At 46.0% G+C, this 23920-nt stretch overlaps 1 protein-coding gene across 3 annotated transcripts in view; it reads right to left on the reverse strand.

The window, feature by feature from the left end:
- Positions 1-23920, reverse strand: part of LOC118374656 (protein unc-13 homolog C-like) — a 260042-nt gene that overhangs the window by 86040 nt on the left and 150082 nt on the right. The window contains exons 19-24 of one of the 3 annotated variants that reach the window (XM_052515795.1): positions 22147-22273; positions 15491-15587; positions 15029-15172; positions 14699-14776; positions 14463-14540; positions 13439-13462 (exon numbers count right to left, since the gene is read on the reverse strand). In XM_052515795.1, coding sequence (XP_052371755.1) covers positions 13439-13462; positions 14463-14540; positions 14699-14776; positions 15029-15172; positions 15491-15587; positions 22147-22273 — 548 coding nt within the window. Of the gene's footprint in view, positions 1-13438; positions 13466-14462; positions 14541-14698; positions 14777-15028; positions 15173-15490; positions 15588-22146; positions 22274-23920 lie in introns of all 3 variants that reach the window. The other 2 variants (XM_052515794.1, XM_052515796.1) reach the window with 2 other exon arrangements.

A 23920-nucleotide genomic window follows, 5' to 3' on the forward strand; every position in this document is an offset into this window, starting at 1 on the left:
TTAGTAAAGGGGGTTAGGATGGTAGGAGGTAGGAGTCCTATGTTTAGTAAAGGGGGGTTCGGATGGTAGGAGGTAGGAGTCCTATGTTTAGTAAAGGGGGGTTAGGATGGTAGGAGGTAGGAGTCCTATGTTTAGTAAAGGGGGTAGGATGGTAGGAGGTAGGAGTCCTATGTTTAGTAAAGGGGGGTTAGGATGGTAGGAGGTAGGAGTACTATGTTTAGTAAAGGGGGGTTAGGATGGTAGGAGGTAGGAGTCCTATGTTTAGTAAAGGGGTTAGGATGGTAGGTGGTAGGAGTCCTCTGTTTAGTAAAGGGGGTTAGGATGGTAGGAGGTAGGAGTCCTATGTTTAGTAAAGGGGGTTAGGATGGTAGGAGGTTGGAGTCCAATGTTTAGTAAAGGGGGTTAGGATGGTAGGAGGTTGAGTCCTATGTTTAGTAAAGGGGGGTTAGGATGGTAGGAGGTAGGAGTCCTATGTTTAGTAAAGGGGGGTTAGGATGGTAGGAGGTAGGAGTCCTATGTTTAGTAAAGGGGGGTTAGGATGGTAGGAGGTAGGAGTCCTATGTTTAGTAAAGGGGGGTTAGGATGGTAGGAGTTAGGAGTCCTATGTTTAGTAAAGGGGGGTTAGGATGGTAGGAGGTAGGAGTCCTATGTTTAGTAAAGGGGGTTAGGATGGTAGGTGGTAGGAGTCCTATGTTTAGTAAAGGGGGGTTAGGATGGTAGGAGGTAGGAGTCCTATGTTTAGTAAAGGGGGTTCGGATGGTAGGTGGTAGGAGTCCTATGTTTAGTAAAGGGGGTTAGGATGGTAGGTGGTAGGAGTCCTATGTTTAGTAAAGGGGGGTTAGGATGGTAGGAGGTAGGAGTCCTATGTTTAGTAAAGGGGGGTTAGGATGGTAGGAGGTAGGAGTCCTATGTTTAGTAAAGGGGGGTTAGGATGGTAGGAGATAGGAGTCCTATGTTTAGTAAAGGGGGGTTAGGATGGTAGGAGGTAGGAGTCCTATGTTTAGTAAAGGGGGGTTAGGATGGTAGGAGGTAGGAGTCCTATGTTTAGTAAAGGGGGTTAGGATGGTAGGAGGTAAGAGTCCTATGTTTAGTAAAGGGGGGTTAGGATGGTAGGAGGTAGGAGTCCTATGTTTAGTAAAGGGGGGTTAGGATGGTAGGAGGTAGGAATCCTATGTTTACTAAAGGGGGGTTAGGATGGTAGGAGGTAGGAGTCCTATGTTTAGTAAAGGGGGTTCGGATGGTAGGTGGTAGGAGTCCTATGTTTAGTAAAGGGGGTTAGGATGGTAGGAGGTAGGAGTCCTATGTTTAGTAAAGGGGGTTCGGATGGTAGGTGGTAGGAGTCCTATGTTTAGTAAAGGGGGTTAGGATGGTAGGAGGTAGGAGTCCTATGTTTAGTAAAGGGGGTTCGGATGGTAGGTGGTAGGAGTCCTATGTTTAGTAAAGGGGGGTTAGGATGGTAGGTGGTAGGAGTCCTATGTTTAGTAAAGGCGGGTTAGGATGGTAGGAGGTAGGAGTCCTATGTTTAGTAAAGGGGGGTTAGGATGGTAGGAGGTAGGAGTCCTATGTTTAGTAAAGGGGGGTTAGGATGGTAGGAGATAGGAGTCCTATGTTTAGTAAAGGGGGGTTAGGATGGTAGGAGGTAGGAGTCATATGTTTAGTAAAGGGGGTTAGGATGGTAGGAGGTAGGAGTCCTATGTTTAGTAAAGGGGGTTAGGATGGTAGGAGGTAAGAGTCCTATGTTTAGTAAAGGGGGGTTAGGATGGTAGGAGGTAGGAGTCCTATGTTTAGTAAAGGGGGGTTAGGATGGTAGGAGGTAGGAGTCCTATGTTTAGTAAAGGGGGGTTAGGATGGTAGGAGGTAGGAGTCCTATGTTTAGTAAAGGGGGTTCGGATGGTAGGTGGTAGGAGTCCTATGTTTAGTAAAGGGGGGTTAGGATGGTAGGAGGTAGGAGTCCTATGTTTAGTAAAGGGGGGTTAGGATGGTAGGAGGTAGGAGTCCTATGTTTAGTAAAGGGGGTTCGGATGGTAGGTGGTAGGAGTCTATGTTTAGTAAAGGGGTTAGGATGGTAGGAGGTAGGAGTCCTATGTTTAGTAAAGGGGTTAGGATGGTAGGAGGTAGGAGTCCTATGTTTAGTAAAGGGGTTAGGATGGTAGGAGGTAGGGATGTTTAGTAAAGGGGGGTTAGGATGGTAGAGGTAGGAGTCCTATGTTTAGTAAAGGGGTTAGGATGGTAGGTGGTAGGAGTCCTATGTTTAGTAAAGGGGGTTAGGATGGTAGGAGGTAGGAGTCCTATGTTTAGTAAAGGGGTTAGGATGGTAGGAGGTAGGAGTCCTATGTTTAGTAAAGGGGGTTAGGATGGTAGGAGGTAGAGTCCTATGTTTAGTAAAGGGGGTTAGGATGGTAGGAGGTAGGAGTCCTATGTTTAGTAAAGGGGGTTAGGATGGTAGGAGGTAGGAGTCCTATGTTTAGTAAAGGGGTTAGGATGGTAGGAGGTAGGAGTCCTATGTTTAGTAAAGGGGGTTAGGATGGTAGGAGGTAGGGTACCTATGTTTAGTAAAGGGGTTAGGATGGTAGGAGGTAGGAGTCCTATGTTTAGTAGGAGTCCTATGTTTAGTAAAGGGGGTTAGGATGGTAGGAGGTAGGAGTCCTATGTTTAGTAAAGGGGGTTAGGATGGTAGGAGGTAGGAGTCCTATGTTTAGTAAAGGGGGTAGGATGGTAGGAGGTAAGAGTCCTATGTTTAGTAAAGGGGTTAGGATGGTAGGAGGTAGGAGTCCTATGTTTAGTAAAGGGGTTAGGATGGTAGGAGGTAGGAGTCCTATGTTTAGTAAAGGGGTTAGGATGGTAGGTGGTAGGAGTCCTATGTTTAGTAAAGGGGGTTAGGATGGTAGGAGGTTGGAGTCCAATGTTTAGTAAAGGGGGTTAGGATGGTAGGAGGTTGGAGTCCTATGTTTAGTAAAGGGGTTAGGATGGTAGGAGGTAGGAGTCCTATGTTTAGTAAAGGGGGTTAGGATGGTAGGAGGTAGGAGTCCTATGTTTAGTAAAGGGGGTTAGGATGGTAGGAGGTAGGAGTCCTATGTTTAGTAAAGGGGTTAGGATGGTAGGAGATAGGAGTCCCTATGTTTAGTAAGGGGGTTAGGATGGTAGGAGGTAGGAGTCCTATGTTTAGTAAAGGGGTTCGGATGGTAGGTGGTAGGAGTCCTATGTTTAGTAAAGGGGGTTAGGATGGTAGGAGGTAGGAGTCCTATGTTTAGTAAAGGGGTTAGGATGGTAGGTGGTAGGAGTCCTATGTTTAGTAAAGGGGGTTAGGATGGTAGGTGGTAGGAGTCCTATGTTTAGTAAAGGGGGTTAGGATGGTAGGAGGTAGGAGTCCTATGTTTAGTAAAGGGGGTTAGGATGGTAGGAGGTAGGAGTCCTATGTTTAGTAAAGGGGGTTAGGATGGTAGGAGATAGGAGTCCTATGTTTAGTAAAGGGGGTTAGGATGGTAGGAGGTAGGAGTCCTATGTTTAGTAAAGGGGGTTAGGATGGTAGGAGGTAGGAGTCCTATGTTTAGTAAAGGGGTTAGGATGGTAGGAGGTAAGAGTCCTATGTTTAGTAAAGGGGGTTAGGATGGTAGGAGGTAGGAGTCCTATGTTTAGTAAAGGGGGTTAGGATGGTAGGAGGTAGGAATCCTATGTTTACTAAAGGGGGGTTAGGATGGTAGGAGGTAGGAGTCCTATGTTTAGTAAAGGGGGTTAGGATGGTAGGTGGTAGGAGTCCTATGTTTAGTAAAGGGGTTAGGATGGTAGGAGGTAGGAGTCCTATGTTTAGTAAAGGGGGTTAGGATGGTAGGTGGTAGGAGTCCTATGTTTAGTAAAGGGGTTAGGATGGTAGGAGGTAGGAGTCCTATGTTTAGTAAAGGGGGTTCGGATGGTAGGTGGTAGGAGTCCTATGTTTAGTAAAGGGGGTTAGGATGGTAGGTGGTAGGAGTCCTATGTTTAGTAAAGGCGGGTTAGGATGGTAGGAGGTAGGAGTCCTATGTTTAGTAAAGGGGGTTAGGATGGTAGGAGGTAGGAGTCCCTATGTTTAGTAAAGGGGGTTAGGATGGTAGGAGATAGGAGTCCTATGTTTAGTAAAGGGGGTTAGGATGGTAGGAGGTAGGAGTCCTATGTTTAGTAAAGGGGGTTAGGATGGTAGGAGGTAGGAGTCCTATGTTTAGTAAAAGGGGGTTAGGATGGTAGGAGGTAAGAGTCCTATGTTTAGTAAAGGGGGTTAGGATGGTAGGAGGTAGGAGTCCTATGTTTCGTAAAGGGGGTTAGGATGGTAGGAGGTAGGAGTCCTATGTTTAGTAAAGGGGGTTAGGATGGTAGGAGGTAGGAGTCCTATGTTTAGTAAAGGGGTTAGGATGGTAGGAGGTAGGAGTCCTATGTTTAGTAAAGGGGGTTAGGATGGTAGGAGGTAGAGTCCTATGTTTAGTAAAGGGGTTAGGATGGTAGGAGGTAGGAGTCCTATGTTTAGTAAAGGGGGTTAGGATGGTAGGAGGTAGGAGTCCTATGTTTAGTAAAGGGGGGTTAGGATGGTAGGAGGTAGGAGTCCTATGTTTAGTAAAGGGGGGTTCGGATGGTAGGTGGTAGGAGTCCTATGTTTAGTAAAGGGGGGTTAGGATGGTAGGAGGTAGGAGTCCTATGTTTAGTAAAGGGGGGTTCGGATGGTAGGTGGTAGGAGTCCTATGTTTAGTAAAGGGGGGTTAGGATGGTAGGTGGTAGGAGTCCTATGTTTAGTAAAGGCGGGTTAGGATGGTAGGAGGTAGGAGTCCTATGTTTAGTAAAGGGGGGTTAGGATGGTAGGAGGTAGGAGTCCTATGTTTAGTAAAGGGGGGTTAGGATGGTAGGAGATAGGAGTCCTATGTTTAGTAAAGGGGGGTTAGGATGGTAGGAGGTAGGAGTCCTATGTTTAGTAAAGGGGGTTAGGATGGTAGGAGGTAGGAGTCCTATGTTTAGTAAAGGGGTTAGGATGGTAGGAGGTAAGAGTCCTATGTTTAGTAAAGGGGGGTTAGGATGGTAGGAGGTAGGAGTCCTATGTTTCGTAAAGGGGGGTTAGGATGGTAGGAGGTAGGAATCCTATGTTTACTAAAGGGGGGTTAGGATGGTAGGAGGTAGGAGTCCTATGTTTAGTAAAGGGGGGTTCGGATGGTAGGTGGTAGGAGTCCTATGTTTAGTAAAGGGGGGTTAGGATGGTAGGAGGTAGGAGTCCTATGTTTAGTAAAGGGGGGTTAGGATGGTAGGAGGTAGGAGTCCTATGTTTAGTAAAGGGGGGTTAGGATGGTAGGAGGTAGGAGTTCCTATGTTTAGTAAAGGGGGTTAGGATGGTAGGAGGTAGGAGTCCTATGTTTAGTAAAGGGGGGTTCGGATGGTAGGTGGTAGGAGTTCTATGTTTAGTAAAGGGGGGTTAGGATGGTAGGAGGTAGGAGTCCTATGTTTAGTAAAGGGGGTAGGATGGTAGGAGGTAGGAGTCCTATGTTTAGTAAAGGGGGGTTAGGATGGTAGGAGGTAGGAGTACTATGTTTAGTAAAGGGGGGTTAGGATGGTAGGAGGTAGGAGTCCTATGTTTAGTAAAGGGGTTAGGATGGTAGGTGGTAGGAGTCCTATGTTTTGTAAAGGGGGTTAGGATGGTAGGAGGTAGGAGTCCTATGTTTAGTAAAGGGGGGTTAGGATGGTAGGAGGTTGGAGTCCAATGTTTAGTAAAGGGGGGTTAGGATGGTAGGAGGTTGGAGTCCTATGTTTAGTAAAGGGGGTTAGGATGGTAGGAGGTAGGAGTCCTATGTTTAGTAAAGGGGGTTAGGATGGTAGGAGGTAGGAGTCCTATGTTTAGTAAAGGGGGGTTAGGATGGTAGGAGGTAGGAGTCCTATGTTTAGTAAAGGGGGGTTAGGATGGTAGGAGGTAGGAGTCCTATGTTTAGTAAAGGGGTTAGGATGGTAGGAGGTAGGAGTCCTATGTTTAGTAAAGGGGGTTAGGATGGTAGGTGGTAGGAGTCCTATGTTTAGTAAAGGGGGGTTAGGATGGTAGGAGGTAGGAGTCCTATGTTTAGTAAAGGGGGTTAGGATGGTAGGTGGTAGGAGTCCTATGTTTAGTAAAGGGGTTAGGATGGTAGAAGGTAGGAGTCCTATGTTTAGTAAAGGGGGTTAGGATGGTAGGAGGTAGGAGTCCTATGTTTAGTAAAGGGGTTAGGATGGTAGGAGGTAGGAGTACCTATGTTTAGTAAAGGGGTTAGGATGGTAGGAGGTAGGAGTCCTATGTTTCGTAAAGGTGGGTTAGGATGGTAGGAGGTAGGAATCCTATGTTTACTAAAGGGGGTTAGGATGGTAGGAGGTAGGAGTCCTATGTTTAGTAAAGGGGGGGATGGTAGGTGGTAGAGTCCTATGTTTAGTAAAGGCGGGTTAGGATGGTAGGAGGTAGGAGTCCTATGTTTAGTAAAGGGGTTAGGATGGTAGGAGGTAGGAGTCCCTATGTTTAGTAAAGGGGGTTAGGATGGTAGGAGATAGGAGTCCTATGTTTAGTAAAGGGGGTTAGGATGGTAGGAGGTAGGAGTCCTATGTTTAGTAAAGGGGGTTAGGATGGTAGGAGGTAGGAGTCCTATGTTTAGTAAAGGGGTTAGGATGGTAGGAGGTAAGAGTCCTATGTTTAGTAAAGGGGGTTAGGATGGTAGGAGGTAGGAGTCCTATGTTTAGTAAAGGGGTTAGGATGGTAGGAGGTAGAGTCCTATGTTTAGTAAAGGGGGGTTAGGATGGTAGGAGGTAGGAGTCCTATGTTTAGTAAAGGGGGTTAGGATGGTAGGTGGTAGGAGTCCTATGTTTAGTAAAGGGGGTTAGGATGGTAGGAGGTAGGAGTCCTATGTTTAGCAAAGGGGTTAGGATGGTAGGAGGTTGGAGTACTATGTTTAGTAAAGGGGGGTTAGGATGGTAGGAGGTTGGAGTCCTATGTTTAGTAAAGGGGGTTAGGATGGTAGGAGGTAGGAGTCCTATGTTTAGTAAAGGGGGGTTCGGATGGTAGGTGGTAGGAGTCCTATGTTTAGTAAAGGGGGGTTAGGATGGTAGGAGGTAGGAGTCCTATGTTTAGTAAAGGGGGGTTAGGATGGTAGGAGGTAGGAGTCCTATGTTTAGTAAAGGGGGGTTAGGATGGTAGGAGGTAGGAGTCCTATGTTTAGTAAAGGGGGGTTAGGATGGTAGGAGGTAGGAGTCCTATGTTTAGTAAAGGGGGGTTCGGATGGTAGGTGGTAGGAGTCCTATGTTTAGTAAAGGGGGGTTAGGATGGTAGGAGGTAGGAGTCCTATGTTTAGTAAAGGGGGTTCGGATGGTAGGTGGTAGGAGTCCTATGTTTAGTAAAGGGGGTTAGGATGGTAGGTGGTAGGAGTCCTATGTTTAGTAAAGGGGGGTTAGGATGGTAGGAGGTAGGAGTCCTATGTTTAGTAAAGGGGGGTTAGGATGGTAGGAGGTAGGAGTCCTATGTTTAGTAAAGGGGGGTTAGGATGGTAGGAGATAGGAGTCCTATGTTTAGTAAAGGGGTTAGGATGGTAGGAGGTAGGAGTCATATATGTTTAGTAAAGGGGGTTAGGATGGTAGGAGGTAGGAGTCCTATGTTTAGTAAAGGGGTTAGGATGGTAGGAGGTAAGAGTCCTATGTTTAGTAAAGGGGGGTTAGGATGGTAGGAGGTAGGAGTCCTATGTTTCGTAAAGGGGGGTTAGGATGGTAGGAGGTAGGAATCCTATGTTTACTAAGGGGGTTAGGATGGTAGGAGGTAGAGTCCTATGTTTAGTAAAGGGGTTCGGATGGTAGGTGGTAGGAGTCCTATGTTTAGTAAAGGGGGTTAGGATGGTAGGAGGTAGGAGTCCTATGTTTAGTAAAGGGGGGTTAGGATGGTAGGAGGTAGGAGTACTATGTTTAGTAAAGGGGGGTTAGGATGGTAGGAGGTAGGAGTCCTATGTGTAGTAAAGGGGGGTTAGGATGGTAGGAGGTAGGAGTCCTATGTTTAGTAAAGGGGGTTCGGATGGTAGGTGGTAGGAGTTCTATGTTTAGTAAAGGGGGTTAGGATGGTAGGAGGTAGGAGTCCTATGTTTAGTAAAGGGGGTAGGATGGTAGGAGGTAGGAGTCCTATGTTTAGTAAAGGGGGGTTAGGATGGTAGGAGGTAGGAGTACTATGTTTAGTAAAGGGGGGTTAGGATGGTAGGAGGTAGGAGTCCTATGTTTAGTAAAGGGGTTAGGATGGAAGGTGGTAGGAGTCCTATGTTTGGTAAAGGGGGTTAGGATGGTAGGAGGTAGGAGTCCTATGTTTAGTAAAGGGGGTTAGGATGGTAGGAGGTTGGAGTCCAATGTTTAGTAAAGGGGGGTTAGGATGGTAGGAGGTTGGAGTCCTATGTTTAGTAAAGGGGTTAGGATGGTAGGAGGTAGGAGTCCTATGTTTAGTAAAGGGGTTAGGATGGTAGGAGGTAGGAGTCCTATGTTTAGTAAAGGGGGTTAGGATGGTAGGAGGTAGGAGTCCTATGTTTAGTAAAGGGGTTAGGATGGTAGGAGATAGGAGTCCTATGTTTAGTAAAGGGGGTTAGGATGGTAGGAGGTAGGAGTCCTATGTTTAGTAAAGGGGTTCGGATGGTAGGTGGTAGGAGTCTATGTTTAGTAAAGGGGGTTAGGATGGTAGGAGGTAGGAGTCCTATGTTTAGTAAGGGGGTTCGGATGGTAGGTGGTAGAGTCCTATGTTTAGTAAAGGGGGTTAGGATGGTAGAAGGTAGGAGTCCTATGTTTAGTAAAGGGGGTTAGGATGGTAGGAGGTAGGAGTCCTATGTTTAGTAAAGGGGGGTTAGGATGGTAGGAGGTAGGAGTACTATGTTTAGTAAAGGGGGTTAGGATGGTAGGAGGTAGGAGTCCTATGTTTCGTAAAGGTGGGTTAGGATGGTAGGAGGTAGGAATCCTATGTTTACTAAAGGGGGGTTAGGATGGTAGGAGGTAGGAGTCCTATGTTTAGTAAAGGGGGGTTCGGATGGTAGGTGGTAGGAGTCCTATGTTTAGTAAAGGCGGGTTAGGATGGTAGGAGGTAGGAGTCCTATGTTTAGTAAAGGGGGGTTAGGATGGTAGGAGGTAGGAGTCCTATGTTTAGTAAAGGGGGGTTAGGATGGTAGGAGATAGGAGTCCTATGTTTAGTAAAGGGGGGTTAGGATGGTAGGAGGTAGGAGTCCTATGTTTAGTAAAGGGGGGTTAGGATGGTAGGAGGTAGGAGTCCTATGTTTAGTAAAGGGGGTTAGGATGGTAGGAGGTAAGAGTCCTATGTTTAGTAAAGGGGGGTTAGGATGGTAGGAGGTAGGAGTCCTATGTTTAGTAAAGGGGGGTTAGGATGGTAGGAGGTAGGAATCCTATGTTTACTAAAGGGGGGTTAGGATGGTAGGAGGTAGGAGTCCTATGTTTAGTAAAGGGGGGTTCGGATGGTAGGTGGTAGGAGTCCTATGTTTAGTAAAGGGGGGTTAGGATGGTAGGAGGTAGGAGTCCTATGTTTAGTAAAGGGGGGTTAGGATGGTAGGAGGTAGGAGTACTATGTTTAGTAAAGGGGGGTTAGGATGGTAGGAGGTAGGAGTCCTATGTTTAGTAAAGGGGGGTTAGGATGGTAGGAGGTAGGAGTCCTATGTTTAGTAAAGGGGGGTTCGGATGGTAGGTGGTAGGAGTTCTATGTTTAGTAAAGGGGGTTAGGATGGTAGGAGGTAGGAGTCCTATGTTTAGTAAAGGGGGTAGGATGGTAGGAGGTAGGAGTCCTATGTTTAGTAAAGGGGGGTTAGGATGGTAGGAGGTAGGAGTACTATGTTTAGTAAAGGGGGGTTAGGATGGTAGGAGGTAGGAGTCCTATGTTTAGTAAAGGGGGTTAGGATGGTAGGTGGTAGGAGTCCTATGTTTAGTAAAGGGGGGTTAGGATGGTAGGAGGTAGGAGTCCTATGTTTAGTAAAGGGGGGTTAGGATGGTAGGAGGTTGGAGTCCAATGTTTAGTAAAGGGGGGTTAGGATGGTAGGAGGTTGGAGTCCTATGTTTAGTAAAGGGGGTTAGGATGGTAGGAGGTAGGAGTCCTATGTTTAGTAAAGGGGGGTTAGGATGGTAGGAGGTAGGAGTCCTATGTTTAGTAAAGGGGGGTTAGGATGGTAGGAGGTAGGAGTCCTATGTTTAGTAAAGGGGGGTTAGGATGGTAGGAGATAGGAGTCCTATGTTTAGTAAAGGGGGGTTAGGATGGTAGGAGGTAGGAGTCCTATGTTTAGTAAAGGGGGGTTCGGATGGTAGGTGGTAGGAGTCCTATGTTTAGTAAAGGGGGGTTAGGATGGTAGGAGGTAGGAGTCCTATGTTTAGTAAAGGGGGGTTCGGATGGTAGGTGGTAGGAGTCCTATGTTTAGTAAAGGGGGGTTAGGATGGTAGAAGGTAGGAGTCCTATGTTTAGTAAAGGGGGTAGGATGGTAGGAGGTAGGAGTCCTATGTTTAGTAAAGGGGGGTTAGGATGGTAGGAGGTAGGAGTACTATGTTTAGTAAAGGGGGGTTAGGATGGTAGGAGGTAGGAGTCCTATGTTTAGTAAAGGGGGTTAGGATGGTAGGTGGTAGGAGTCCTATGTTTAGTAAAGGGGGGTTAGGATGGTAGGAGGTAGGAGTACTATGTTTAGTAAAGGGGGGTTAGGATGGTAGGAGGTAGGAGTCCTATGTTTAGTAAAGGGGGGTTAGGATGGTAGGAGGTAGGAGTACTATGTTTAGTAAAGGGGGGTTAGGATGGTAGGAGGTAGGAGTCCTATGTTTAGTAAAGGGGGTTAGGATGGTAGGTGGTAGGAGTCCTATGTTTAGTAAAGGGGGGTTAGGATGGTAGGAGGTAGGAGTACTATGTTTAGTAAAGGGGGGTTAGGATGGTAGGAGGTAGGAGTACTATGTTTAGTAAAGGGGGTTAGGATGGTAGGTGGTAGGAGTCCTATGTTTAGTAAAGGGGGGTTAGAATGGTAGGAGGTAGGAGTACTGTGTTTAGTAAAGGGGGGTTAGGATGGTAGGAGGTAGGAGTCCTATGTTTAGTAAAGGGGGTTAGGATGGTAGGTGGTAGGAGTCCTATGTTTAGTAAAGGGGGGTTAGAATGGTAGGAGGTAGGAGTCCTATGTTTAGTAAAGGGGGTTAGGATGGTAGGAGGTAGGAGTCCTATGTTTAGTAAAGGGGGTTAGGATGGTAGGAGGTTGGAGTCCAATGTTTAGTAAAGGGGGTTAGGATGGTAGGAGGTTGGAGTCCTATGTTTAGTATAGTGGGGTTAGGATGGTAGGAGGTTGAGTCCTATGTTTAGTAAAGGGGTTAGGATGGTAGGTGGTAGGAGTCCTATGTTTAGTAAAGGGGGTTAGGATGGTAGGAGGTAGGAGTCCTATGTTTAGTAAAGGGGTTAGGATGGTAGGAGGTTGGAGTCCAATGTTTAGTAAAGGGGGTTAGGATGGTAGGAGGTTGGAGTCCTATGTTTAGTATAGTGGGGTTAGGATGGTAGGAGGTTGGAGTCCTATGTTTAGTAAAGGGGGTTAGGATGGTAGGTGGTAGGAGTCCTATGTTTAGTAAAGGGGGTTAGGATGGTAGGAGGTAGGAGTCCTATGTTTAGTAAAGGGGGTTAGGATGGTAGGAGGTTGGAGTCCAATGTTTAGTAAAGGGGGTTAGGATGGTAGGAGGTTGGAGTCCTATGTTTAGTATAGGGGGTTAGGATGGTAGGAGGTTGGAGTCCTATGTTTAGTAAAGGGGGTTAGGATGGTAGGTGGTAGGAGTCCTATGTTTAGTAAAGGGGGGTTAGGATGGTAGGAGGTAGGAGTCCTATGTTTAGTAAAGGGGGTTAGGATGGTAGGAGGTTGGAGTCCAATGTTTAGTAAAGGGGGGTTAGGATGGTAGGAGATAGGAGTCCTATGTTTAGTAAAGGGGGGTTAGGATGGTAGGAGGTAGGAGTCCTATGTTTAGTAAAGGGGGGTTCGGATGGTAGGTGGTAGGAGTCCTATGTTTAGTAAAGGGGGGTTAGGATGTTAGGAGGTAGGAGTCCTATGTTTAGTAAAGGGGGGTTCGGATGGTAGGTGGTAGGAGTCCTATGTTTAGTAAAGGGGGATTAGAATGGTAGGAGGTAGGAGTCCTATGTTTAGTAAAGGGGGTTAGGATGGTAGGAGGTAGGAGTCCTATGGTTAGTAAAGGGGGGTTAGGATGGTAGGAGGTAGGAGTCCTATGTTTAGTAAAGGGGGGTTAGGATGGTAGGAGGTAGGAGTCCTATGTTTAGTAAAGGGGGGTTAGGATGGTAGGAGGTAGGAGTCCTATGTTTAGTAAAGGGGGGTTAGGATGGTAGGAGGTAGGAGTCCTATGTTTAGTAAAGGGGGGTAGGATGGTAGGAGGTAGGAGTCCTATGTTTATTAAACGGGTGTTAGGATGGTAGGAGGTAGGAGTCCTATGTTTAGTAAAGGGGGGTTAGGATGGTAGGAGGTAGGAGTCCTATGTTTAGTAAAGGGGGCTTAGGATGGTAGGAGGTAGGAGTCCTATGTTTAGTAAAGGGGGTTAGGATATAATATAATAATAATATAATAATATATGCCATTTAGCAGACGCTTTTATGCAAAGCGACTTACAGTCATGTGTGCATACATTCTACGTATGGGTGGTCCCGGGAATCGAACCCACTACCCTGGCGTTACAAGCGCCATGCTTGTGGTCCTTCTGTAGCTCAGTTGGTAGAGCATGGCGCTTGTAACGCCAGGGTAGTGGGTTCGATTCCCGGGACCACCCATACGTAGAATGTATGCACACATGACTGTAAGTCGCTTTGCATAAAAGCGTCTGCTAAATGGCATATATTATTATTATTATTATTATTATGCTCTACCATCTGTGCTACAGAAGGACAGGATGGTAGGAGGTAGGAGTCCTATGTTTAGTAAAGGGGGGTTAGGATGGTAGGAGGTAGGAGTCCTATGTTTAGTAAAGGGGGGTTAGGATGGTAGGAGGTAGGAGTCCTATGGTTAGTAAAGGGGGGTTAGGATGGTAGGAGGTAGGAGTCCTATGTTTAGTAAAGGGGTTAGGATGGTAGGAGGTTGGAGTCCAATGTTTAGTAAAGGGGGGTTAGGATTGTAGGAGGTTGGAGTCCTATGTTTAGTATAGGGGGGTTAGGATGGTAGGAGGTTGGAGTCCTATGTTTAGTAAAGGGGGTTAGGATGGTAGGAGGTAGGAGTCCTATGTTTAGTAAAGGGGGGTTAGGATGGTAGGAGGTAGGAGTCCTATGTTTAGTAAAAGGGGTTAGGATGGTAGGAGGTAGGAGTCCAATGTTTAGTAAAGGGGGGTTAGGATGGTAGGAGGTAGGAGTCCCATGTTTAGTAAAGGGGGGTTAGGATGGTAGGAGGTAGGAGTCCTATGTATAGTAAAGGGGGGTTAGGATGGTAGGAGGTAGGAGTCCTATACTACACACCTTGCAAAAGGACACAGCCCCCTCCTCCTTGAAAGAGAGCAGGGTAGAATGGGGAAACACAAGACCACAGAAGACATAACTCAAGGCATTTAAAACGTTAGAAACAGGAGAGAGACACCATGCACATAACAGAAAACTGTTGCTATATTCTCAGGATCAGACAGACACAGACACAGGCAGAGAGAGACAGACACAGAGACAGTCAGAGAGACAGAGACAGAGAGCGAGAGAGAGACAGACATACCAGATAGATAGACATGCAGATATACTCAGAGGGAGAGGCAGACAGACAGTTAGACAGACAGATATAATTAGAGGGAGAGACAGAGAGGCAGAGAGGCTGTCAGTCAGTCAGACAGACAGACAGACAGACAGACAGACAGACAGACAGACAGACAGACAGACAGACAGACAGACAGACTGACAGACAGACTGACTGACTGACTGACTGACTGACTGACTGACTGACTCAGAGCAGGGGGACAGATAGACTTACAGACAGACTTAGAGGTGGACAGAGAGACTTAGAGAGGGACAGAAATACAGGCTTAGAGGGGGACAGACATACAGACTTAGAGTGAGAAACAGACAGAGAGACAGACACTTAGCGGGGGTCTGACAGACAGACTTAGAGGGAGAGACAGAGAGACAGACAGACAGAAATCGTTGAGGGGGACATGCTAGAATATCTGAAACCCAAGACACAGACTAAGGGCTTTCCCCCATACATTCATCAAACATTTATAAAACAACATTTATAAAAGAAACAAAGTAGAACGTACAAGACCAGACAGGATGGAGGGAGAAGAGTTAGAAGAGTGGAGAAATAGAACGAGACTTCAGATAGATCTAGGGGGAAGGTGAGGATTGTCTGATGGGGTATGACAGGGATTAGGGAGGGTCTGGGGACATGGGGATATGAGGGGGGAAGAAGAGATCCAGACCTGCTTGCCTCCCATGGTCTTGGGGTTGGGGTAAAGGGTAAGGGGTATGTATAAAGGTAAGGGGTTGCTACAGTACAGACCTGTTTGCCTCCCATGGACTCAAACATCTTCTCCAGCTGAACTCTGAGCTGCTGGATGTTGTTGATGAGGATGCAGGGCTGTCACAGAGACACAGTCATGTTATTATAGATATAGAATGTAACAGTACTATTCAGAACCAGACTGGCCAGAGGGAAGTTTAGGTAAATGCTAGATGGGCTGGTCCATCTTTTTATGTGTGCAGAATGATCATTATGTGCATCCAGAAAACACTTACCACTTTCTCCTGGTTCAGATACAAGCCAAAATCCTTGGTTATGATTGCAGCATACTGCAACAGAACCTTGTTGATGGTCTAGAAAAAATACAAGAAAGGGAATGAACAATACTGAGTTGTAACACACACAGTCAAACAGACACACACACACACACACACACACACACACACACACACACACACACACACACACACACACACACACACACACACACACACACACACACACACACACACACACACACACACACACACACACACACACACACACACACACACACACACACACACACACAGCTAGGGACATTAGGTTGGGGGTTAGTGCCTGACCTTAGCAAAGCGGCACATGAAGTGAGCCAGGGCCTGTGGGTTGGGGCACTCCAGCTTCTTAATGATCTCAAAACTCTGGTTGAGCTGAGTGAACACATCCACCACCGAACAGGAGAACAGGACATGTTCTGACGTTGGCTGGAACTAGAGAAAGAGACAGAGAGAGACAGAGAAAGAGACAGAGAAGGAGGGAGAGAGCGAGAAAGAGAAGGGGGAGAAAGAGAGGAGAGAAATAGATTGGCCGAGAGAGAAAAAGAGGAGAGAGAGAGAGATAGGGAGAGAGAGAGCTTTAGTACTTCACAATGGTGCAGTATTTCATTGGGGTGAGCAGAGCAGCAGAGTGCTGTATGTCAACACTGCTGTTATTTATTCATCCCTCACTGAGAAGAGACAGAGGACTACCAGACAGTGAACGAGTGAGAGTGAGCGAGTGAGGAAAGAGGAGTGTGTGTGAGTACTCACGCCAAGCTTCTTGTCGCTCCCCAGAGCTCCGTGTAGGAAGTCCATGGCAACATCCTCATTCTCAGACAGCCACTGAATGACAAACGGCTCAAACCACCTGGAGGACAAACACACACACACAGTTCAGAATGTCACCTTTAATTTGAGGGTATTTTCATACACATCTGTTTTACTGTTTAGAAATGAAAGCACTTTATGTATCTAGTCCCCCCATTTGAAGGTGTCATAAGTATTTGACAGTTTCACTTGTAGTGTATTACATTTAGTCAAAAGTGTAGTATTTGGTCCCATTTTCCTGGTACGTGACTCTACAAACTTGTCAAATCAAATCAAATCCAATTTTATTTGTCACATACACATGGTTATCAGATGTTAGTGTGAATGTAGCGAAATGCTTGTGCTTCTAGTTCCGACAATGCAGTAATAACCAACGAGTAATCTAGCTAACAATTCCAAAACTACTACCTTATACACACAAGTGTAAAGGGATAAAGAATATGTACATAAAGATATATGAATGAGTGATGGTACAGAGCGTCATAGGCAAGATACAGTAGATGGTATAGAGTACAGTATATACATATGAGATGAGTATGTAAACAAAGTGGCATAGTTTAAAGTGGCTAGTGATACATGTATTACATAAAGATGCAGTAGATGATATAGAGTACAATATATACGTATACATATGAGATAAATAATGTAGGGTATGTAAACATTATATTACAGTTTTTTTCGATTGCTAAACGACAGTGGGCACAACTGGAGTCACATGTGCAAAACTCTAACTACAGTCTGCACTACCAACAGTCACCTGAGCTAAACAGTTCACATCACCTGCAAAACTCATTCCAAGCAACACAACTCTTAACACATGGCTCAAAACAAGCTCAGTGCAGCCAAACACTATGCACAACCCTCACTGAGATAACACACACTGTCACTCAGAACACACTGAGAGTAAAAACACTAGCATCAAACACCAATACAGAAAATACTAACTTTCCGTCTTTACAGTTTGAACAATTTCAGTGACTTCATACAAAGTAATATTTTCTTCAAAGAAAAGAGTGACATTCTTTCACATGATGTATTAAAATGTTTAGAACATAACAATTCTTTAAGGTAAATGAAAATTAGCAGTTTGCTTCAATAGTCTGTAGTAATTTACAGAATTACAGTAATGAGAAAAAAAAGGTAGAAACTAAAAGTACATACTGTAATTCGAAACAAATAATTGAGGGGCTAATCCTGCCTCTCTCTAGCATCAGGCCACAGGTTTTCTTCAACATCACATCTAATGTTTTCTCTTGCCATGCACCTGGGGAAGAACCTTCTGGAGTGCCTTATCCATCCCTGGCAGTCCTCTGGACTCGTGTCCTCACATCCGGCACGCATGGCTTCCAAAAGAGACATTTCGTCATGTGGGTGGTGACCAAACACTTTCCACCTCCAGGCAGAGAAAAACTCCTCTATTGGGTTGAGGAAGGGTGAATATGCAGGTAGAAAAACTCCTCTATTGGGTTGAGGAAGGGTGAATATGCAGGCAGAAAAACTCCTCTATTGGGCAGGCAGGCAGGTACAAAACCATACATCTGTGATGTGCTGCAAACCAATCTGTGACAGCTGCAGAGTGGTGAAAAGCAACGTTATCGCAAACTATGACAAAAACTTGGGGGTTTCTTACTGGCTCCCCCTGTTCTGCTGGCACTAGCTGAGCATAGAGCTGTTCTGGGAAAGCTATAAGCCTTTCTGTGTTGTATGGGCCAATGAGTCGTGTGTTGAGAAGCAAACCATCATTGGCCATTGCAGCACACATGGTGATATTTCCCCCCCTTTGGCCTGGAACCTCCACAGTGGCCCTTTGACCTATAACATTCCTTCCTCTGCGCCGTGTTTTGGCAAGGTTAAATCCAGCTTCATCGATAAATACAAATGAATGTGGTCTTTCCAGTGCTTCCACCTCCATTACTCTCTGAAAAACAGTAAGTGCACATTTTTACTGTAGAAATGCTAGTGTTTTTTTTACTGTAAATATTTTGTATAGCTGTGTATGTAACCTCAGACGTCTTACCTGGACATATTGGTATCTTTGCTCTTTTACCCGTTCACTGTTTCTCTCGAACGGTACAGTGTATAACTGTTTCATTGTAACTTGGTGTTTCTTTAGGCCTCGAGCAATAGTTGTCGTGCTGACAGAATTAAAATGTTCAAATATATCATTATCAGCCAGCACTCTATCTTCAATCTCCCGCAGTTTTATTGCATTGTTGACAACAACCATGTCAACAATAGCATTTTCCTGCGCATCTGAAAATATTTTTCCTCTTCCCCCTGTTGGGGGCAGCCTTTGGGTCCTGTTGTAAAAATATATTTTACAGTCAAACTTACTGTAATATATATCTGTGTAAATATTCTATAATTGCAATACAAAATAGATTCCTGTAATGTTTTCATTTACTGTAAGGATGTAACTCTCACCTGTTTGCATGATGGAGAATTCGCATTACAGATGCCACTTTGGATCTTTGCAGATTGGGTTGCACCTCTCAATGAGAGACCATGGTTCACGACATGGTCTATAAGTGTAGCCCTTATTTCATCTGAAATAACAGCTCTTTGTCTTCTTTGTCTTCCTCCACGCATCCGCCCTCTCCCTCCCACCCTTCTCCCTCCACGAACCCATCTTCCTTGTTCCATTTCCAAAATGTGTCTTTCTGAGCTCTACCTATATATACTGTAATATGTGTGTGTGTTCACTAACAAGTCTAAAACAAGACACCTGCTTAGCCTTTCAGCTTAAATTGCAATCAGCAGTTTTTGAAAGGCACAAGGCTGAAATCTATTCCGTTTTGAATGTGTGGTTCACAGTTTTGACAGCAGTGTGGTAGCATTTGAACAAAGTGCTGTAAATCCACAGTGTTGTGCAAGTTGTGGTTAAAGTCATGGGATAAGTGTGTAGCGTTTTGAAAACTGTGTTCAAGCAATGAAAAATGTACTAGAGTTTGGTCCACATGAACTGCTGCTGTACAGACTGTAGTTAGAGTTTTGCACATGTGACTCCAGTTGTGTCCACTGTCGTTTAGCAATCGAAAAAAACTGTAAGTAGTATTGTTTAAAGTGGCTAGTGATATATTTTACATCAATTCCCATTATTAAAGTGGCTGGAGTTGAGTCAGTGTGTTGGCAGCAGCCACTCAATGTTAGTGGTGGCTGTTTAACAGTCTGATGGCCTTGAGATAGAAGCTGTTTTTCAGTCTCTCGGTCCCAGCTTTGATACACTTGTACTGACCTCGCCTTCTGGATGATAGCGGGGTGAACAGGCAGTGGCTCGGGTGGTTGTTGTCCTTGATGATCTTTATGGCCTTCCTGTGACATCGTGTGGTGTAGGTGTCCTGGAGGGCAGGTAGTTTGCCCCCGGTGATGCATTGTGCAGACCTCACTACCCTCTGGAGAGCCTTACGGTTGTGGGCGGAGCAGTTGCCGTACCAGGCGGTGATACAGCCCGACAGGATGCTCTCGATTGTGCATCTGTAGAAGTGTGTGAGTGCTTTTGGTGACAAGTCGAATTTCTTCAGCCTCCTGAGGTTGAAGAGGCGCTGCTGCACCTTCTTCACGATGCTGTCTGTGTGGGTGGACCAATTCAGTTTGTCTGTGATGTGTACGCCGAGGAACTTAAAACTTACTACCCTCTCCACTACTGTTCCATCAATGTGGATAGGGGGGGTGTTCCCTCTGCTGTTTCCTGAAGTCCACAATCATCTCCTTAGTTTTGTTAACGTTGAGTGTGAGGTTATTTTCCTGACACCACACTCTGAGGGCCCTCACCTCCTCCCTGTAGGCCGTCTCGTCGTTGTTGGTAATCATGCCTATCACTGTTGTGTCGTCCGCAAACTTGATGATTGAGTTGGAGGAGTGCGTGGCCACGCAGTCGTGGGTGAACAGGGAGTACAGGAGAGGGCTCAGAACGCACCCTTGTGGGGCCCCAGTGTTGATGATCAGCGGGGTGGAGATGTTGTTACCGGCCCGTCAGGAAGTCCAGTACCCAGTTGCACAGGGCGGGGTCGAGACCCAGGGTCTCGAGCTTGATGATGAGTTTGGAGGGTACTATGGTGTTAAATGCTGAGCTGTAGTCGATGAACAGCATTCTCACATAGGTATTCCTCTTGTCCAGATGGGTTAGGGCAGTGTGCAGTGTGGTTGAGATTGCATCGTCTGTGGACCTATTTGGGCGGTAAACAAATTGGAGTGGGTCTAGGGTGTCAGGTAGGGTGGAGGTGATATGGTCCTTGACTAGTCTCTCAAAGCACTTCATGATGACGGAAGTGAGTGCTACGGGGGCGGTAGTCGTTTAGCTCAGTGACCTTAGCTTTCTTGGGAACAGGAACAATGGTGGCCCTCTTGAAGCATGTGGGAACAACAGACTGGGATAAGGATTGATTGAATATGTCCGTAAACACACCAGCCAGCTGGTCTGCGCATGCTCTGAGGGTGCGGTTGGGGATGTCGTCTGGGCCTGCAGCCTTGCGAGGGTTAACACGTTTAAATGTTTTTTTCACCTCGGCTTTAGTGAAGGAGAGTCCGCATGTTTTGGTTGCGGGCCGTGTCAGTGGCACTTTATTGTCCTCAAAGTGGTCAAAAAAGTTATTTAGTCTGCCTGGGAGCAAGGCATCCTGGTCCGTGACTGGGCTCGTTTTCTTTTTGTAATCCGTGATTGACTGTAGACCCTGCCACATACCTCTTGTGTCTGTTGAATTGTGATTCTACTTTGTCTCTATACTGACACTTAGCTTGTTTGATTGCCTTGCAGAGGGAATAGTTACACTGTTTGTATTCGGTCATGTTTCCGGTCACCTTGCCCTGATTGAAAGCAATGGTTCGCACTTTCAGTTTCACGTGAATGCTGCCATCAATCCACGGTTTCTGGTTTGGGAATGTTTTAATCGTTGCTATGGGTAAGACATCTTCAACGCACATTCTAATGAACTCGCTCACCGAATCAGCGTATTCGTCAATGTTGTTGTTTGACCCAATACGAAACATATCCCATTCCACGTGATGGAAGCAGTCTTGGAGCGTGGAATCAGATTGGTCGGACCAGCGTTGAACAGACCTCAGCGTGGGAGCCTCTTGTTTTAGTTTCTGTCTGTAGGCAGGGATCAACAAAATGGAGTCGTGGGCCTTATATGCATTGCGGAAGTTAGAATAGCAATGATCCAAGGTTTTACCAGCCCTGGTTGCGCAATCGATATGCTGATACAATTTAGGGAGTCTTGTTTTCAGATAAGCCTTGTTAAAATCCCCAGGTACAATGAATGCAGCCTCAGAATTTGTGGATTCCAGTTTGCAAAGAGTCAAATAAAGTTCGTTCAGAGCCATCGATGTGTCTGCTTGGGGGGGAATATATACGGCTGTGATTATAATCGAAGAGAATTCCCTTGGTAGATAATGCGGTCCACATTTGATTGTGAGGAATTCTAAATCAGGTGAACAGAAGGACTTGAGTTCCTGTATGTTGTTGTGACCACACCACGTCTCGTTAACCATAAAGCACCAGCTGGCTGCACCGACTCTGATAGCGTCTCTCGAGTGAGCCATGTTTCCGTAAAGCAAAGAACGTTACAGTCCTTGATGTCCCTCTGGAATGCTACCCTTGCTCGGATTTCATCAACCTTGTTGTCAAGAGACTGGACATTGGCGAGTAGTGTGCTAGGGAGTGGCGAGCGATGTGCCCGTCTCCGGAGCCTGACCAGAAGACTGCTTCGTTTGCCTCTTTTACGACGTCGTTGTTTTGGGTCGCAGGCTGGGATCCATTCCGTTGTCCTGGGTGGAAGGCAGAACACAGGATCCGCTCCGGGAAAGTCATATTCATTGGTCATACTGATGGTGAGTTGACGCTGCTCTTAAATTCAGTAGTTCTTCTCGACTGCATGTAATGAAACCTAAGATGACCTGGGGTACTAATGTAAGAAATAACACGTAAAAAAAACAAAAAACTGCATAGTTTCCTAGGAACGCGAAGCAAGGCGGCCATCTCTGTCGGCGCCGGAAGTTGGATGCATTTGCAGTTTGTTTCAGTTGTGTTTTGGTTTATGTTGTGCCCAATAGAAATGGTAAATAATGTATTGGATCATTTTGGAGTCACTATTATTGTAAATTGTTAGGTTTTATTGTTATATTTTATTATAATTTTGTTATGTGTCGGACCCCAGTAAGACTAGTTGTCGCCATTGGCATCGGCTAATGGGGATCCTAATAAAATGTATTTGGTTCCAGCTACAAAAGGGTTCTACATGGAGGCAAAAAAGGTTCTCCAATGGAGATAGTCCGAAGAACCAATTTAAATACTTTTTTTAAAGAATGTACCATGATTACGGATAATTATGAAGGAATTGTGAATCACGATGAGTGAAAAACTTGGAGGGATAAATATCATACCTCCAGAAAAATGCTTACCTCCCCTGTTATTGGTAATGATGAGAGGTAGCATGTTTTGGGGGCATAATCTTTGTGTGCGCGTGTGTGTGTGTGTGTGTGTGTGTGTGTGTGTGTGTGTGTGTGTGTGTGTGTGTGTGTGTGTGTGTGTGTGTGTGTGTGTGTGTGTGTGTGTGTGTGTGTGTGTGTGTGTGCGTGTGTGCATGCAGTACACTACTTACAGAGAATACTCAGGGGGTGTGTCCTTGAAGGCAGCCAGTTCACGGACGTACTCGTTGTGGAACCACTTGACTTTAAAGTGAAGGTTCATGTATTCTGTGCTCTTGCATAGACGGTGCTTATCGTGCTCTGTCAGGGGAAATGAAAAAGGCAGAATGTTAACATGCATGTCTGGACTGAGGTATGATGTGGTGAACTTTCCACAGGAGTAAAAGGCTGAAACAACCAATCAAGCTAATAGGGGAGATCTGATATCCAGACCCACGGAAGTGGACAGCGATGGAAGTTCAGCACCACTGGAGACTGGACAGCGACTGCTGGGTGCAGGCAGTCACTCAACTCTTGTGCTACATCCTGATTCTCCACCCTTCTCTCAAAGTGCACTTCTACACTCCCTGCCATGGATGGTGGAGACTCCCTCCAGCCAATGTTTACAGCAATCATTTGAAATCCATGACAGGCAGTTTGCAAGTGCACATTTTCGTAGAAGAGAGGAGAATCGGAACAAGGACTAGGTGAATCCTGAAATATATCCAGGTAGCCAGGAAGTGAGAAGCCTGGAAGGGTTTACATTCTCTGATTTACATTCTGCAACAAGTCCTGCTAGACCTATAACATGGCTGACCTAATCTCACGTTGTCATTACCGCTAATGTCACGCGTGAGCCTGGTTCGCGACAAGGCTATGGCTGACCTGATATTGACAGAGACAGGTAATCTAAGACAAGACCAGGAATCGTGTAAACACAGACACTGGTAGTGACATGACCTTGGTGGACACACACACACACACACACACACACACACACACACACACACACACACACACACACACACACACACACACACACACACACACACACACACACACACACACACACACACACACACACACACACACACACACACACACACACACACACACACACACAGAGTGTAATGAGAGCTGACTTGGTACATAATGAAAGTTCAGTCTGATGACATGGTAGGCTCTATCACAGTAGAGTAGGACATATTAACTACCACAGAACTTGGGGGTAGAGAGGAGAGAGAAGGGAGGTAAGGGAGAGAGGGGAGGGGGTATAGAGAGATCCACAGATGCAAACCTACATAAGAATGTTGTTCATTGACTATAGCTCAACCCTCCAAGCTCATCATTACACTAGGGGCCCTGGGTCTGTGCAACTGTCGCCCTGTGCAACTGTCGACGGGACAGCAGTGGAGAAGGTGGAAAGCTTCAAGTTCCTCGGCGTACACATCACTGACCATCTGAAATGGTCCACCCACACAGACAGTGTGGTGAAGAAGGCACAACAGCACCTCTTTAACCTCAGGAGGCTCAAGAAATTTGACTTGTCTCCTAAGACCCTCACAAACTTTTACAGATGTACAATTGAGGGCATCCTGTCGGGCTGTATCACCGCCTGGTACGGCAACTGCACCACCCGCAACCACAGGGCTCTTCAGAGGGTGGTACAGTCTGCCCAATGCATCACCAGGGGCAAACTACCTGCCCTCCAGGACACCTGCAGCACCCGATGTCACGGGAAGGCTAAAAATATCATCATCAAGGACATCAACCACCCGAGCCACGGCATGTTCACCCCTTTGTCATCCAGAAGATGACGTCAGTACAGGTGCATCAAAACTGGGACTGAGAGACTGAAAAACAGCTTCTATCTCAAGTCCATCAGACTGTTAAATAGCCATCACTAGCTGGCTACCACCTGGTTACTCAACCCTGCCCTATATATAGACACAGAATCACTGGCCACTT

This window comes from Oncorhynchus keta, unplaced genomic scaffold (genome assembly GCF_023373465.1).
Source record: "Oncorhynchus keta strain PuntledgeMale-10-30-2019 unplaced genomic scaffold, Oket_V2 Un_scaffold_3114_pilon_pilon, whole genome shotgun sequence".
Lineage (NCBI taxonomy): Eukaryota > Metazoa > Chordata > Actinopteri > Salmoniformes > Salmonidae > Oncorhynchus > Oncorhynchus keta.